The sequence below is a fragment of the Manacus vitellinus genome, unplaced genomic scaffold (assembly GCF_001715985.3).
Source record: "Manacus vitellinus isolate BGI_N305 unplaced genomic scaffold, ASM171598v3 scaffold_98_pilon, whole genome shotgun sequence".
NCBI lineage: Eukaryota > Metazoa > Chordata > Aves > Passeriformes > Pipridae > Manacus > Manacus vitellinus.
In genome coordinates, this window is record NW_021940910.1 from 607277 (window position 1) to 624602 (window position 17326).

A 17326-nucleotide genomic window follows, 5' to 3' on the forward strand; every position below is an offset into this window, starting at 1 on the left:
GTAAACCTGAGGGTGGGTGGAGGGATTAGGAGAGGAGAACTTGTTTCTCTTTATTTTTTTTAATTAAAGCTGGGTTGTGTACCCACAGCACTTGTCCACAGACAGCTGTGGGAGTGGAGTTTCTGCATTCTGGAGCAGACACGGAGATGACCAACCTCGGAAACCATGGGCTGTGAGGCCATGACAGCTCAGAGTAGCAGCGCTGCCACAGGGCTTGGGGCTTTAGAGCTGTAAGCTGCTTGGGGAGAGCTGGCTTTGCATTTATACAACACCTCTGAAGGCAGGCCTTGCGAGTGCCTCCGTTAGAAATGAAAATACGGGTGAGAACTCAAGATCCTTCTGCCCCAGAGAGGACTGAGCAAGCTTTGGACTTTGCTCTATATTTATCTCTTGCTTTTAGCAGGAACTCTTTGCTCTCTAATCTTGGAAACTAACGCTGGACCAGTCCACCCCTGTGCCGATACTGCTCGATGTGTTGCCTTTTCAGCTTCTGTAATGCTGGGCAGTGTCTTTAGGCCCTTGGGTTAGCTGAGAAAATGCTGTGGTTGCTGCCATCTTCACCCATACGTGGGTCCTCAGCTGTGCTGTGTCTCAGTGCCTTGGTTTTGTTTGCTGGGGTTTTGGTAAGCAATCTGAAATGTAGTTTTTTTGCATGAGGTGCTGCTCCTTCAGTGCTCTGCTTCTTGCCAGTGTTTGCCCTGCCCCTGTTTTTAGAAGTGGATGTTTTTTGGTTGTTTTTGCCCCTGCTTTAGCTGGAATTGGAGCTGAGGAGGGAGAGCTGGGAGGTGCAGTAAGGCAGGAGTTGTGACAGCATCTGTTTAGACTGACTTTAAACTGTTTTTCTGGGAAATCCACCTTGTCCAAGCTCATACTGTCACCTAGGGGAGAGTGTTTCACCCCTCATCACTGATCAGTGGATGGGACCCTTGTGGGATGGGATCAGCTGGGACCCTTGTGAACTCCTCTCCTTTCATTACAGTGGAGTGGCTGATGCTGAGGCTCTTTCCCCATCCCTTTAGGGCACCCAGCTGCTCCAGGAAGCTGTCCCACACTGCAGAAATGAGGGCAAAGAGAAGAAACTGCCTCTTCCCAGATTGAAACGAGTTTCTTGGGAACACTGGTACTGCCCATGTCCTGCCAGCCTCTGTGTAGCTTTGCTTGCCCCTTGGCTGGCTGTGCTTGGCTCTGCCTGATGGTCTGGTGGAAATGAGAAGCCTCTGGAGCTGTTTGGTTTCTTCTGGCAATGCCCAGGTGTGCAGCTCTTGCTTTGCCCATCTTTTGCAGAGCTGGCGAGGGCTGGGCTGTAAGCTGAGTCTGGTTTTGTAGATCTGTTTTCTTTAAGCTTTTAAACTGCAGAAGCAAGAGAAATGAGTAATCCTGGGGGAGTGTGACCTATCTTGAACTCCACCTTTCCAGGCAAAGTAGCGTGCCAGAAAGACTTTAGCTGGTTGAAGTGCTGCAGGTGTGGCTTTTTCCACAGCTGCCAAACTCTGGATTTGCTGCACATGGGGAAAGAGCTCCAGATCTGCCCAATGTCCAAGAGATAATGCACAACAGCTCTGTGCCTGCATCTCTGGCTGGCTCCAAGTCTTTTTCATATGAAGTCTCTGTAGTGATCCTGGGCCTCTTTAAGTCAATTTAAGCTTTGGATCCCATCCAAAGGAAGGGAATTACACTGAAAATGGAAAAAGTGCAAGAGGCTACAGGGAGTGGGAGACTGAGCTGATAATAAACAGAGATTTATGTGGCAGAGGAGACATCTTGCAGAAGTAACACAAGTGCACCCATCCACCCTCAGTCTGCAGCACCCTTTAGGAGCATACCTGTGTTACAGATGAGACAGTAACGATCCTTCTTAAACCAGACCATAAGCAGAGAAAGGCCAGGTTGGAGCTGTAGTTAAAATTTGATCCTCTTCATCACATGCTGCCAGGCTCACCCACCTTCAGAGTGTTGCTGGACTCTCATATAGGCAGTTTTACACTCTGTTTTGGAGAACAGTTTTTATTATCCACAGGAACAGCTGCTGTGCTCTCTGCTTTGGCTGCTGGTGCATCTGTGCTGTTTACTAACAATAGAGTTGGCAGCAAACCCACCCAGGCTTTTACTGTTCAGCTTCCTTGGGAGATGTTATCTTGAGGTTGTTTCTGCTACTTCCTCTGTGGTGTTGTTTGAAACTCACAGCTTTCCGGCAGGAGAGGATGGATGGAGTGCCAGCAACTAGCCATGAGTGTGCACTGAACACCCCGAGATCAGAGCTCGGTGGTAATTAGCAAGCACATGTTTTTTAATGAGAGGGCAAGTTGCTTAAAATCCCTTGGCCGTGGACCACGGTCGTGCCCTCGCTGGCACAGCGTGTTCCCTTCCTTGCCTGCAGTGTTCTGTATCGCCTTGCATCTCTGGGCAAGGCTCCTCTTGCATGTGTTTATAATATCAGTTTTACCAGAAAAAGTGGACAGCTTGTGTGCTGAGCCCCCAGTAACAGCTCCCTCTGTCTCTCTTTGATTTGCAGAACAATCAAGTTCTCGGGATCGGAAGCGGTTCTACGATTGTACACGCGGTGCATCGATTAGGTAGGGTGCTCCCCTTGTGCTCCCCTTCCTGGCCCTCCCACCACAAACAGTCCTCTTGTCCATCTGTCCCAACTACTTGAAAAACACACTAAATCATCTGGATGCTGACTTATAGCTCATGCCTTGGGTCATTGTTTGGGGTGTTGTTTGCCTCTTGTTTGCGACTGCTTGAAGCCGAAGCTGAAGGTTAAAACAGGGCTCCAAATTTATGGCATAGAGAATTCTGAGGAGGTAATGATTTGCCACCTGTTCTGCCCATACAGCCAGAAAAAGCGCTCTGCTGGCACCCAGCACAAACTGGAGCTAAACTCCTCGGTCTTATTCCAGCTTTGCCCAGCTCTGCCCAGTGCTGACTTGCTGTGTGGCTTTGAGCCATGCAGCTGCTCTGCTTCCTTTAACCCATTCATCTGTGGCTCACACTGCTTCCCACATCCACCTGATTCACACTGAGGGGCCTGCTGAGGTGTAATGAAAACGAGGAATGTGAAATCCTCCTGCATTTTATTTATATACCCCACAGCCAGGTTTATCTGCTCGCCCCAGGGGGAGGTTTGCTCAGGGTGTGATTCAGAAAATTTCAGTAAAATATTCAAGTGAGGCAAATGCAATTTTGCAAAGTGATGTGAGGGTTAATTATCCTCACGCCCCATTACAGAGTATGCAGAGGTTTAAAGTTCCTTTGCAGGGCACTCTCAGCCCCAGGGCAGATCTGCTTGTGGGAATGCTGAACCTTGGATGTCCTTGGATGTGGAACAGAGCAGCTGTGGGTGCCATGGCAGGTTGGGAGTGCAGGATCAGCCCTGTTGTTCTTGGGGGTCTTGTTTGGACACAGAGGGGGAATGAACAGAATCATAAATGTTGGGAAAGACCTCCAAGATCATCGAATCCAACCATTAAGCCAGCATCACCATGTTCACCACTAAACCATATTCCCAAGTGCTGCATCCGCACATATTTTAAACACCTCCAGCTATGAAGATTCCACCACTTCCCTGGGCAGCAGAGTTCAGTGTTTCACACCTGGGTGGCTCTGCATGGGTGGGGAGTCCCCTTGTGACCTCCAGCTGCCTTGGGCAGAGCCGTCCCGCAGCCCACGCTGGGCTGAGGTCTGAGGTCTGAGCACAAGGCATCTCTTCACTTTGCAGGGACACAGCAGGGCTGGTGCTGTGCCTGTCCCTTGGCACCCACCTGGCCCCAAGCTCTGTGTGTGTGTGTGATACCCTTTAATTTTCTGGGAGCTGCGGTTCAGCCTTCTGGGTTTGGCTCAGTGTTGCAACCACCCACCCCCGCCCTGAACACAGAATCAGCCTCTAAATAAATGGGTATTGTATTTAAAGAGGAGTGCCTGTTCCAGGCTGCAAATTCTGGCTTTTCATGTCTCCTGACTGCGTTTGCACAGGGATGTGGCTTGTAACAACGTACAGCCTCATGTATTGCATCTTCAGTCCTTCCAGCAGCAGCGTTACCTTGGCTTGCTCTGGTGCTCTTGCTGACTCTCGGGCTGTTGGCTTGTGCCTAAGTATTGTAATTACTAAAATAACATTTTGTCCATAATGATATCTTAGTAATAGATTTTAGTCATTTGAGGTTAGCCTCAGGGAGGAAATATTTCCTTCCATTTAATGGAATACTGTACTTTATTAGTCCTTTCCCTGCCATATATTTAAATGTTCTATAATAAATTAATGTGATGTCCCCAGGGCAACAAGCCAGCAAACCTTTCAGACAGCTGCTGGAGCTCTCTGTTTACACGGAGAGCAGCAAAAACCTGTCTAATGGAGTGAGAGAGGGGCGTGGGACTAATTTCCCAGGTGAGGATTTGCTGATGGGGCTCCTCTTCTGCTGGAGACATAAAGGTTAATGGCTCATGGTGGCTTGGGCTGAGCCAGGGTGGGTGTTTGAACATTTCTGACTGTTGAAACTGAGCCTCAGTCTAAGCAGGGTGGCACCTGTTTGCATTTTGAGCGTGACTGAGTTATTTGCAAGCCAAGCAAGTAATTGAAATGAATCAGAGGGGCTGCTCCAAACTGAGATTTCTTAAAGTGAAAGTTGGTGTGTTTTTTCTTTCTATAATGAACAAACCAAGGCTTCTGCTTTTTTTTCCCTGCAGCTGAGCGGGTTAAAGAGGAAAACCTGACAATTGTCTGCATCCCTACGTCTTTTCAGGTGAGCACTTTCCTCCTTTGCTTTCTGCCATTCCGCTCATGGAGTGGATCTTCCCCTTGGTGAGTTAACCAAAAGCACTGGTGAAAGCAATTGTGATGCAGCCTGCAGAGAGATCCCATGGAGGTGATGGTGCTGTGTTACCCTGACCTGAACTCAGGGGTGCCCTAGGGCTGGGAGGTGTGTTTTGAACCAGTGTGGTAAGGCTGGTTGTGTCAGGGTTGGTGTGTGGCTTCCTCTGGATCCCACTTGCAGGAAAACGCTGTTTAGTGGTGAACCAGACTCGTAATGCAAAGCTCACTGGAGACTCTTTGAGTCTATATCAAGCCCTGAAAGCCTTAAAGAATGATAGCGAGCTCCTCTGTTTTCAGGAGGAGCTTAAAATGCTTCAACTGGATTTTATAAGAAATTGCAGAAGAGAAATTGGCTTAACCTTTCCTTTGCTGCACAGCTTTTGCAGGAAGTGGTTCATACCAAGCCAGATGTAGAGAGGTTTGCAGGGAAGGGGGGAATCTGGCTTGGTGGTGAAATGCAGAGCTGCTGGGGAAGCTTCTGAGCTTCTTCCACGCCTTTGGCAACTGGCTTTGGTCTCTTTGCCTCAGTTCCCTGAGGTGGGAACCTCCCTGTGGGCAGGGAGAGGTGTCATGATGGGGACCACACAGGGGGGTTTTCAGGGCTGGGTGGCAATACCCTGCTCAAGGAATTGGGTGTGTCCTTCTCATAGTCCTGGTGTGGACCTGGGGATTGTACTTTTGTCACAACGGTGTCACTGTGAGGACAGTCCAGCAGTGCAGGAGAAGGTGCAGAGCCTGTGCTGTGAGGTTTTCAGGAAAGAACAGAGTGGGTAAAACCTTGAGCAACCTGGTAGCTGACCCTGCTTTGACCTGGAGGTTAGATAGCGACCAACCTGAATTATCCTAAAATCTTATGAAAACTTAACATCCTCTTACCCTGCAGATGTTTAAATGTGAGTGTAGAGTGACAGGACTCTCTGTCTTCCCAGCTGTTGCAAGCATCCAGTGGCCAACTGGAGTATAATGCAAAGTGCTGCCAAGGGCAAAAAGTGAAAAAAAAAGTTTTTTTAGCCTATATCACTACTTCTGTTGCATATATGGACTTGTGGTGAGAGTCTTGTCTTCAAGCTGTCTAAAATTCTTCCCATCCTGTTATATTCCCATCCTGTTATATTTCCATCCTGTCAGATTCTCATCCTAATACCATGTTCCCTTTGAAGATAGGCAAAGTGCTCTGAGTTCAGCCTGTAGGTCTTAAAGAAAATTGATAAAGCTCCTGTACTGAACGTGAGCTGGAGCCTGTCCTGCCTTGAACTGTCGCTGTAGTTCATTTACCACTACAGAGCTTCTTACCAGTAAAACAAAAAGGTTGCTGTTAAAGGGAAGAGATAGATCCACAGCCATTATCCCCAGCATGGGGCTGCCTCGTGTCTTTTGCAGTCTCTTAGACCTCGACCAACTCCTGCTGAAGCGTTCCCAAGTCAGCAAAACAGCATCTTATTTTCACTACGTACAGGTGTAAATGGCTGCCTGAGGTCACTGGCAAGGAAGAATTGGTTTCAGTGGGCTTTTATACTCCTCCCTTCCCTGTTGTCAGGTTGGGTTATTCCACCACCACCAGTAAAGCTAGAGCCGGGGTAAGTATCTGTCCCTTGGCTTTTGCGTGGTTTCTTTTCACCTGGACGTGTGCCCAGAGCACGGAGTGGGACTGTTCCTGGCAAGTGCTGTGCAGTTACCACCACCTTTCCCCCAGTTGTGGGAGCTCTGCTTTTGAATCCTGCTGGCCTTGCAAGCAGAGCCTGAGGAAAGCCAAGACACCTCGTTTCCACACTTGCTGACTCTAAGCCTGTTCAGGATCTGGCCTGCATGTGCAGCACCGTGTTTTTCAATGCTTTCAGTTCCCAGATCCCTGAAATCTTCTTTATGTGGACACCATGTGATGAATGTCAACCCACTGATTTTTATTCCTTCTATTTTGTGAGTCCTTAGGTTCCCACAGCCCCTGGGTGTTAAAGCTGCATGCTATGAAATGCCATGTTAAACTACTGAAATCATATCTCATTGCCAGGAGTACCACCTGCTAATTCTAACGGTTCTGGGATGCCAATACATGTGACTGATGCACTTTGTTAGTGTTGGTGGGTAAAATCCAAGGGAATCAGTTGATCCAGGCTGTCACACTGGGCTTTCTTGGTCCAGCTACAGCATGGTGGCAGGTTTGGACTCGAGCAGAGTCTGTGCAAGGAGGGAGTCTCTCTTAGATGATAATTTGTTACATAGAAAATTCAACCAGTTCAGGATTCTGCAGATGACACCAAGTTGGGTGGGAGTGTTGATCTGCAGAGGGATCTGGACAGGCTGCAGAGATTCCATTGGGCTGAGGCCAATAGAAGGAGGTTCAACAAGGCCGAGTGCCTTTGGTCACAACAACCCCATGAGAGCTCCAGGCTGGGGGAAGAGGGGCTGGAAAGCTGCCCAGCAGGAAAGGACTTGGGGGTGCTGGTCCCATAGTGGCTGAACACGAGGCAGGAGCGTGTGCCCAGGTGGCCAAGAAGGCCAAGGGCATCCTGGCTTGGATCACCAATCGTGTGACCAGGAGGACCAGGACAGTGATTCTTCCCTGTCCTGGGCACTGGTGAGGCCACACCTTGAGTGCTGTGTCCAGTTCTGGGTCCTTTGGGGCAAGAAGGACATTGAGGTGCTGGAGCATGTCCAGAGAGGGGCAACAGACCTGGGGGAGGGTCTGGAGCACAAGTCCTTTGAGGAGCAGCTGAGGGAGCTGGGGGTGTTGAGCCTGGAGAAGAGCAGGCTTGGAGATGACCTTACTGCTCTCCACAACTCCCTGATGAGAGGTTGTAGCCAGGTGGGGATGGGTCCCTTCTCCCAAGTAACAAGTGACAGGGAAAGAGGAAATGGCCTCATGTTGTGCCAGGAGAGGTTTAGATTGGGTATTGGGAAAAGTTTCTTCGTGAAAAGGGTGGCCAAGCACTGGAACAGGCTGCCCAGGGCAGTGGTGGAGTCCCCATCCCTGGAGGTATTGAAGAGGTGTGTAGATGTGGCACTTGGGGACAGTGTTTAGTGGTGACTGTGGCAGTTCTGGGTTAATTGTTGGATTTATGATATTAGGTTTTTTTTTACAACCTGAACAATTCTGTGATTCCCGATTTAAACTGAGGGATGGAGCAGAGGGCAGCTCTGGGCACTCTGTGATGTGTTGCCACTAGAGGGAAATACTCAGCCACTTCAGGAAAAGCAGATCAGAGCCACCAAGTAGCTGTTTCAGGAGCTTCCCACACTTTTTTCCACACTTTCGAGTTGTGCTTTTCCCCTTTTTGTTTTTTGTTTATTTCCAGTATGAAAAATATTTTCATTGTTAGTCCCACATTGCTGTGCTGTAAATATTTAATTTTCTTGCTCGCATTTTTCAGCCAAAGGAGATCAGAGGGGCTGGATGAGTGCAAGGGAGAATGATTTCAGAGCTGAAATAACACAGGACTCAAAAATTCCATATCTGCTTTAGTGCTTAGATGCAGGTAATTCCCACCAAGCTCATGGGGCCTCTTGCTATTTAGTATGGAGAGACCTGAACCCAGGATTCCTGTTGCACCATCTGAGCATTTTAATTCACATCAGCAGAAGGGTTTTATTTTGATTAAAGTACTCTGGTCTGAAAGCATCATTTTCTCCTTGCTGTTCCTGCTGCTGGCTGCAGCCCCTCCTCAGGGAGGAGCAGTGGAGCTCTCCCAGGGAGACCCCATCCTTGCTGCAGCTGGGCAATGACACCACAAGCCTGTTTTCCTTTCCTGCCCCTGGTAAATGGTGTTTGCTGTCTTCTTGGTGCACAGGCCCGTCAGCTGATCCTGCAGAACGGCTTAACACTAAGTGACTTGGACCGACATCCAGAGGTAAGTGGGAGTGCAGAGGTGAGACCTCACCTGACCTTCCTCTCGCCTGGTCCTTCATAAAGCATCAGGCTCCTTTGTCCTCCCCTGAGGATGAGCTTGGGCAGCCACACTGCAGAACACGAGTGAGAACTCGTGAGTTAGGACAAGAGGAAACGGCCACAAGTTGCACCAGGGGAGGTTTAGACTGGATACTGGGGAAAAATTTCTTTGCTGAAAGGGTGGTCAAGCATTGGAACAGGCTGCCCAGAGAAGTGTTAGAATCACCATCCCTGGCACTGTACAAAAACCACATAGATATGATGCTTAGGGACATGGATTAGTAGGGACCTGGCAGTGTTAGTTTAATGTTTGGACTCAATGATCTTAGAGGGTCTTGTCCAACCTTAAGGATTTTATGATTCTAACAAGCTTAGTTTATTTTTTCCCCCAAGCCTTAGTCTTGTCCTAGTTCTTGTCCGTTTAGATGGCAAGTAGGTTGCTGGACTATGTTTTCTCCAGGTGTTAGGCATCTCATCCAGACTGAGGCTTGCTGGCCTGAGGCGGGGATATTGTGCTGCTGAACTGTCGCCAGGATTTTCCCTGGGAAAATCTTGCCTGCTGGTCCTTAAATGACGCTAGAGGCTGATGTGATGTGCCTTGCAGGCCTGCAGTTGGTTGTAGTTTCTCTTCCTCCTCTTCTCACATGCCTGTGGGTTAGAGTGGCTTCTCCTTTTCCCACAGCTTGACGTTGCCATCGATGGAGCGGACGAAGTGGACTCTGACCTCAACCTTATCAAAGGTGGCGGGTGAGCCCTGCTGTCTGTCTGTCTGTCTGTGCATGGGACTGGTGGGTGGGGACCTCTGTCTGCCTGTGGATCTCTCTGGGGTGGGCTAGAGAGGCTGAGGGGACCCTGTGCAGGGCTGTGTGTGCACCCACTGTGGGAGATGGCCCCTGACCAAGGGTGTGTGCAAGGAACAAGGGGGATAAAGTGATGTGTGAGGATAAGGAGAGGGGCAATGGCAGCACCAAAACCAGCAAGCGTGTGGTGGAGGAGACTGGACTTTGAGGCCATCAGGCACAGGGAGGAGCAGTCTGATGTTTCCTGGTTTTATTTTTATTTTTTTCTCCCTTGCAGTGGCTGCTTGACACAGGAGAAGATAGTTGCAGGATATGCAAAGTGCTTCATTGTTATTGCGGATTACAGGTGAAAATACTACCATTATACCTCTGGGAGGATTTGGATGGTCCTGTGTTAGGCCATTATTGTCCCTCCAATGGGTCAGGGGAGCAGGAATAGGTGGAAATGAGCCTGGCTCACAGTGCTTCAACATTTCAGTTTCTCTTTTTTTCTTAATTTTCAACTCAGCAGGCCTGCTTGGGAGTGAGCAGAGCTTGTGGGCAAATGGCTGCTCTGCTGTCTGAGCTCAGTGATTGTCAGCACAGCATAAATTTCCTGTTCTGTACAAACAGCCATGGGGCTGTGGGAAAAAACCTCCTGTCCTTGTCCAAAACACATCAAAACAGGGCTTGTGAGTCAACAGAGTATCATGCATTAAACAGGCTCCTCCTGTACATGGGCACATGTGAACTGACCACTGTGTCCTCCAGGGCCTTGTGCCTGAGGGGTTTGCAAGAGAGACTGGGGTGATGTTAACATAATGTCCAACACCAATCCCACCTCAAACTGTGTCCTCAGGAAAAAATCAGAGAACCTTGGGGAGCAGTGGAAGAAAGGAATTCCGATTGAGGTCATCCCCATGGCTTATGTCCCTGTCACCAGAGCCCTGACCAGAAAATTTGGAGGTGTGGTGGAGCTGCGGATGGCTGTCAGCAAAGCAGTGAGTGCCCCTATCAGCCCTGCTGCCCCAGAGGAACCACCTGAACGTGGGCAAATGCAGGACCAGAGTTCTGGCCTTCCATCTAGTGGAATTCTGGGCTTTCACTCCCAGAGAGGCATCCTGTGTTATTTCTCCCAATTATACCTTGGTTAATGAACTGTGTGTTTAGGTGTTCAGACCTCTTTGAAAGCCTCTCTGTCTCACATCTCCTAAAGAAGCATCCCAGAGCAGGGAGCAGAGGGATTGCCAGTCTGGATCTGAGCTGCTGCTCTGTGGGGATTTTGGGGTGCTGGAGGGCAGTCTGTGCTGCCAGAGAGGGTCTTGAGCTGGGGGGCAGCTCATGCTGGGTGATGGTTGTTGTGGACTGCCCTGATTTACTTGAATGATGAGTCTAAACCATTGCAGAGGGGATGGCTGGTCCCAACGAGGGCTGTGACTGTCCCTGGCTGGGCTCAGGAGACAAGGAGCTCATGTCATGACAACTGGGTTTGCTTCCCAGGGCCCTGTGGTGACAGACAACGGGAACTTCATCCTGGACTGGAAGTTTGACAAGGTTCATCAATGGAGTGAAGTGAACACTGCTATAAAAATGATACCAGGTAGTTTCTGTGATTTTTTTTTAAAAACCACAAAAGCTGGCTAAGGTTTGGTCTGTGCTAGGCAACCTGGACTGTGGGAGCTCCCCCCGGATACAAGGAAATGTGTGTGTGTTCACTGCCCTGCTGTGGGTCCCTACATTTGTTTCTACTTGAGAGATCTGTCAGCTGAACTGGCACAACTGTACCCACATGGCTTTTTCATATGGGGATGAAAACATGGGCTGATGGTGGTTGATGTTGACGCTGTTTCCCATTAGGCACAACAGTCCTGTGCTCTTCCTTACTCTCCTTAGCTCTCCCATTTAGAGAGTCGCTTTTAGTGGAAACACTGGTGGACTCTGGAGGGAGGATTTGCACTGTGTTATGGTATTTTCCAGCTCTGCATCCCATTTCCAATGGGAAGCCCTACAGGCTCACTTTGCTGTGGGGATGCAACGTATCCGAGTTCTTGCTGTGCAGGAGCAGCAGTGGTTGATCCCTCTGTTTGTAAACAAAACAGCCTCTCTGCAAGGACTCCTGCTTTGCACGAGACCTGCTGCCCAGGCCAGAGTTGCTTCTGGACCAGCCAAGTCTGCCTGGGGGCACTGGCACTCTCTGAACTTCAGGGAAGCAGCATCTGGATGTCTGTCTGGTTATCTTAAGCAAAGTCTGCTCTTCATCTTTTGAATGCATGTTGTATCTTTTATCTTTGGGTATATCCCAGGCCTGCCTGGCCCTGAAGTTCATAACACAAGTGCTTTCACTGACTGCTCATGTGTTGTCAGAACATGCAGGAACACGTTGGGATCCTGTTGCACAAATCCCAACATCCCCACAAAGCAGCAATATATTGTCCTGGCACCACAATTAAAACACAGGAGCAGGCAGAGGCCATGGGTGTAGGCTGGGTGAAGAGTCACCAGTTGCTTTTGTTCAGTGGCTTTGCTTCCCTCAGTGGTGCTTATAAGCTGATTTACTGAAAATACACACATTTTCTTTTTCCCTGCTCTAGGAGCAAACTGCCAGGATGCTGCTTCTGGCAGTAGATGGCAGGTTCAGACCTTTGGCAGAAGCAGATCTACCCAAACCAGTGACTGATCCAAATGAACCAGTGACTGTTGCTGGTCTGGGCTGTCCCTAGTGCTCCTTATCCTAATCCAGTTGCTTCCCAAGGCTGTACAAATGCCTGTATCATTAGAGCTGTTTCTGTGCAAGAGGCAAACAGTGGCTGGTTATGCTGTTTGCAAATGAAACAGCAGGGACTTCTTCCTTGCATTTCTTTGTGGTGGAGAAAGGAATGGGAAATGATGGGACATATTCCATTGTGTCTATGTGGAGATGGTCTCAGCACTGTTTGCTGCTCAGAAATGGACCTTCTGAGGGGAGAAGAGCATCTTCCCGACACAGAAGTGGATGAGCAGAACTGTTAAAGCCTAAATACAGTGGTGGTAGCAGGGCTCTGGCCACCCTGTGGTTGTGGTAACCCTTGTCCTCCCTTTCTATCCACCTTTCTGGCCTCTGGCTGTGTCTCAGTGATCACTGGGAAGTTCTAGTTCACCCCACAATTAAATGCAACCACAGGTACATTTGCAAATGGGTGACAAATTGCAGAGGTTGCATCAAACCTGCAGAGTCTTAACATTTGAACAAGTGTTATCCAGGTGTTCTCCAACAGGACGATCTTTTAAATGTGTTCAGAGGCAAAGGGAATAATCCTGTGGGTGCATGTGTAGCTTCCTCTTGCTCCTGTGAGTCACCAGGTGGCTGAAAATGCGTCACTCGTGGTTGTGTTGGTGTGATGGGGGTGTCTGGGGTGGTGTGAACGTTGAGGGAACTTCGGGAGTTGTTTCTCAGTCTCTGGAGAGTTTCTCCAGCAGCAGAGGGTGGCTGCATGGGAAAGGCTTCCTGGAGTGGCTGATAGAACATCCCCCAGTGTTGGACACTTCTCCAAACCTCTGATGGAGGCACTGGTGCCTTTTAATGAACAAAACGAGGGGCAGAGCAGAGGATCCAAGCGAAGGGGTGGCTCTGGCATTAACCAGCACGTGACCTCTTGTTCCCCAGGTGTGGTGGAGACGGGGCTGTTCATCGACATGGCTGAGGTGGTGTATTTTGGGATGGAGGACGGCTCGGTCAGCGTGAGGGAGAAGCAGCCTCGCTGACAGGGCTCTGCTGGCTCTGCCTTGCCTTCAGCCCAGTTGGATTCAGCTGTTGTAAAGGTGCCAACCCGATGTTTTGCCTTAACAAGCAGCGGTTATCGCAGGAGACTGATGGGAAGCTGATCAGAATCCGCTGATGTGTTACTGAATGTCTTTTTATAAAAAAAAAAACAGACAAACAAATGAAAAAAAAAAAGAATCTATTTCTATATATATATTTTTACTTTACAGGAACGTTGTCATTTTTTAATGAATCATTTAAACAAATTGCTTTAATGTTTTTATTTTATTTTCTAAGAAATACTTACCAAAAAGAGTACTCCCTGGTTATGTGTTTGCTTTTTTTTTTCTTTTTTTCTTTTTTCTCAAAGAGAACTTGAACCCTTCTGGTTGCTCGGAGGGCTTAATGATTGAGGTCAGAAATACAATCCTAATGCATCATTCCTAACCCCCCTGGCTGGGAGGGTGACGTACGTAACAGGAGCACATCCAGTTGGGACCTGCTGATGCCTTATTTGGAACCTTTTTGGTTCAGTATTTTATGCCTTTTATTTTTCTATACCACTGTTTTTTAATAGTTCAGGATGTCTAGTTGTCCTCTGTGCACATGACAATTCTCTGAGCCTAGGGTGATCTCTACATCCCCCTCTCTGGGACACTAATAAGGGCCTTTTCCTGGCCTCTGTATGGAGGAGACACTCATCCTTTGAGCCAAATTCTACTCTCATTGATTCAGTACCTCTGATTAAAGTCTGCCCTGTAGCTGGAGATGTCTGGGACTTCATCCTTGTAAACAGAGAGCAGAACTGGGTCCTGGATCAAGTTTACAGGAGCATATTTTAGGAGCTTAGGGCAGCGTGGAATACTGTTCAGTGGCAAATGATTTGGTTTGGAATGAAGGTTAATTATCACCCCTCACAGCTGGTTGATTTGTGGAAGGACATAGCAGAACGCACAGGAAAACGGAGTCTTCCTGCCTCAATTTTCCACATGTAGCAGGAGAGAGACACTCGTTAAATATCTCTTTTTCGGTGTGTAGGTGCTTTGCATGGTTCTGATGTTGAAATGCAAGCCCTCCTTTTGTGTTTTAGACACTGAAATAAAAGAGCTGTTATACCAGACTTGGTTGTAATTTGTTTCTTAAAGTAACTTATTTTGTGGACAGATCATGGTCAGAGTAACTTCTGCTGTAATTTGCCCTTTACAAGAGCCCCTCCTCACCCAGGCCAAATTCACCCTTTTGCATTTGAATTCTTTTTGCTTAAGGTAAATACATTATTTACAATTAACCAGATTATCTGGTCAACACTTGTTATCTTCAGTGCTTGCCTCAATAGAGAGTGTCTTAAATTTGCACATCTAAAACTTGTGCATCTAAATGCAGATCTTTTTTTTTTTTTTACAAAAAGGAGCTAGTTTTACATTTTTAGATCTTTCCCTTCCCCTTCCTGCACATTTATTCTGTTAATTCTGAAGCACTTGTAGAAAGTAACTGGGCTGCCAACAACTTGCTGGAAACACTGGAATACCTCTTCCCATAAGCCTGGTGCTCCAGGAGCCATTTGCAAAGCCTCAGTTCTTGCCATGGGCTGTATTCAGATGCTCTTGGGCTCCTAATGTAACCCTGGGTAAACAGAGAGCAACCGAGCACAGCTTTGTGCCCAAGTGCCTTTCACTCAGTGCTGCTGGAAATGGGATTAGCGGGAGCAAACCCTGCTGTTGACTCTCCTCTCTCTGAAATCAAACAGCTCCTTCTCAAAAAGCCAATAAAACCATTACTGCACCATTACTTTCTGGCCCTGGACCAGCTGTGATCTCACTCAGCTTTGTGCTTAGCAGGGTCTCCTTAGATCTAAGGCTGAAAGTGGCAGGTGTGATTCTTGAGCTGCTCTGGGTGCCTGGGGAGCAGCTGTGGGTGCTTTTGCAAGAGATTCCCCTGCTGGAATGGGAGTTTGAGTGGGCCTTGGGCTGTGGGTTATGGGTACAGTGTGCCACTGTACCACAGAGATGGAATTAAAATGTCTGTGTGGAATTAAATTGCTGGAATGCCAGAGAAAATTTAGTGTCTGAGCCAGTTCTGGAGGCTTTGTGCAGATTTCCCTTGTGCAAACTCCCCCAGCCCACACTTGCAGAGTCAGTAGATAGGTTTTTGAGTTAAGGGGCTCTTAGGGATGGTCTGATCCTTTCCCTTTGGAGGCTGCCAGGCTCCCTGACCTGTCATGACCTTCATCTGCCAGCACGTGTGGGGCACACTTAGGTGTGGTGCAGGCAGTCCATCCCCTCCTGGGGTGGCTTTAGCATGCCCTGTCCCTGACACAGCCCTGCTTATGCTGATGCTTAGCTGCCTAGCCACGAGCATGTTCGATGAAAATTAAATGTACAGGCAGCAGAGGTATTTCTAGTCCCTGTTTTTTGCTTTTCTAGAAATTATTACACATTTTTTTTTTGAGAGCTAACAGTTTGTAGATGAGCATGCCATGGTAGATCTCCAGATAAGGGCAGGTACTGCAGACACCCATGACTTCCTTGGGTAGGAGCAGCTCAACTGTGTCCTCAGCTGCTCCCAAGAGCTCCTGGGCTCGAGTTTACTGAATTTGATTTTGCAACCTTGGCTCTTTCACTGTGGCATTTGCTTTGGACTTTCTGTTTTTTTTCAAAATGCTCTTCAAAAGAGCCTTCAGAAGCCTTTAGAAATGGAGCTGCCAGTTCTATCCCACCCTGCCCCCTTGCACCTTGGGAAGAAAAGCAGGGACATATTTTTAGAGGATGGCATTGGGAAAAAATGGTATCAAAAGCAGGTGGAAGGAGGTGTCCTTTTAAAGCCCAAGGCAGGCTGGCTGTGGCTATTTAGGGTACATTCCTGCAGTGGGTCCTGTTACCTGACGTGATCCAGCCCCTGCATGTTGCCTTTCGGGTTGTGCACAGAGGGTAATGCACAGCTGATTTACCATTAGCATTGAATTATGGATTAACTTGGCCCTGGAGGAAACAAACATTTCAAGAAACAGCAACAGCAGCACTAAAATTAATGAGCAAGGGAGGTAATGAAACACTAGTTCCATTCAAAAAAAAAAGCAATATAAATATAGTAAGAGAGTGCACCAGATTCAATTTAATTAACCTGTGGTTTATAGGTTAAATAATTAAGATGAATTAATTAAACTAACTAGAAAGAAATTATGTGTTTAGTTAAACCAAATCACCTTGTTCCATGTTACAAAGCAAGTATTACTGTCTGTCAAGTTCTTATTATTGTCATTGTAGGATGGGATTTATGATCTGACATAATTATTGTTCTGAGAAATGTGACATAAAAAGAGGCGAAAATAATTAAGCAGGCAGCATAGAGAATGTGTGCTCTGGGTATTAAACCAAATGATTAGAGCTAAAGTAATAAAGAAAATAAGCACAGCATAACCCTAATGAGTATTAGTAAACTGTAACAGGTATTAATATCTTCTAAACGTAATGCCAGATCCATTTTTTAACCATGTGGATTTAACAAAAAGTTTTGTAATAACTCTGGCTTTGGTCTAGTTGCACCAGCAAAGAAGGAGGAAATGGAGAGATTTCCTCATTTTCAAAGAGATGTTTCAAAGTTATCAAGCCTTTTGAATCCTCCAGAATGTTTTTGCAGTCTTATTTCACTCAGTACATCAGCAAAAAGGTGACACGTTTCAGATTGAAGATGAACCTAAAGACCTACAAAGTGCCAGGTTTTTGTACTGAAAACTTCTAAAGTTTACTCATTTACCCTTCCAGTAACTTTAATGGGAGTTGTATCATCCCTGTAACTCTGTAACCCTGATAACCAGGTTTTTATTGTTTTCAGATCACTAGACTTTCCTGTTTGCGTTTTCACAGCTGCTGACATAAACATCTTTTAAACTTCCTTAATTACACTTTCACCCTTGTGAAAATCTTGCCAAATCATCGAGATAAATGTAGTGAGCAAAAGAGTGACTTGGGTTTGACCATAAGAAATTACATATTACTTTTTTTAGTGAAAACAGAAGACTTTGTACAAGAATATCTTGGTGTAAATATTCTTAATCATGCTAAACTCAAAATTCATCTCATGGCATAGTTAAAAATGCGTGCATGTAACTTTGATCA

At 47.4% G+C, this 17326-nt stretch overlaps 1 protein-coding gene across 2 annotated transcripts; it reads left to right on the forward strand.

The window, feature by feature from the left end:
- Positions 1 to 334: 334 nt before the first annotated feature.
- Positions 335 to 14331, forward strand: RPIA (ribose 5-phosphate isomerase A). Of its 2 annotated transcripts, XM_018086564.2 has the most exons (10): positions 335 to 623; positions 2513 to 2573; positions 4274 to 4384; positions 4684 to 4739; positions 8596 to 8655; positions 9376 to 9440; positions 9771 to 9839; positions 10332 to 10473; positions 10973 to 11072; positions 13116 to 14331. In XM_018086564.2, the coding sequence occupies exons 1-10, from the start codon at positions 537 to 539 to the stop codon at positions 13211 to 13213; spliced, it is 849 nt and encodes a 282-aa protein (XP_017942053.1). In that variant the 5' UTR covers positions 335 to 536; the 3' UTR covers positions 13214 to 14331. The 2 variants fall into 2 exon arrangements, with proteins under 2 accessions (XP_017942053.1, XP_017942054.1); XM_018086565.2 differs by lacking the exon at positions 4274 to 4384 and having other exon boundaries at positions 348 to 623.
- Positions 14332 to 17326: the final 2995 nt, after the last annotated feature.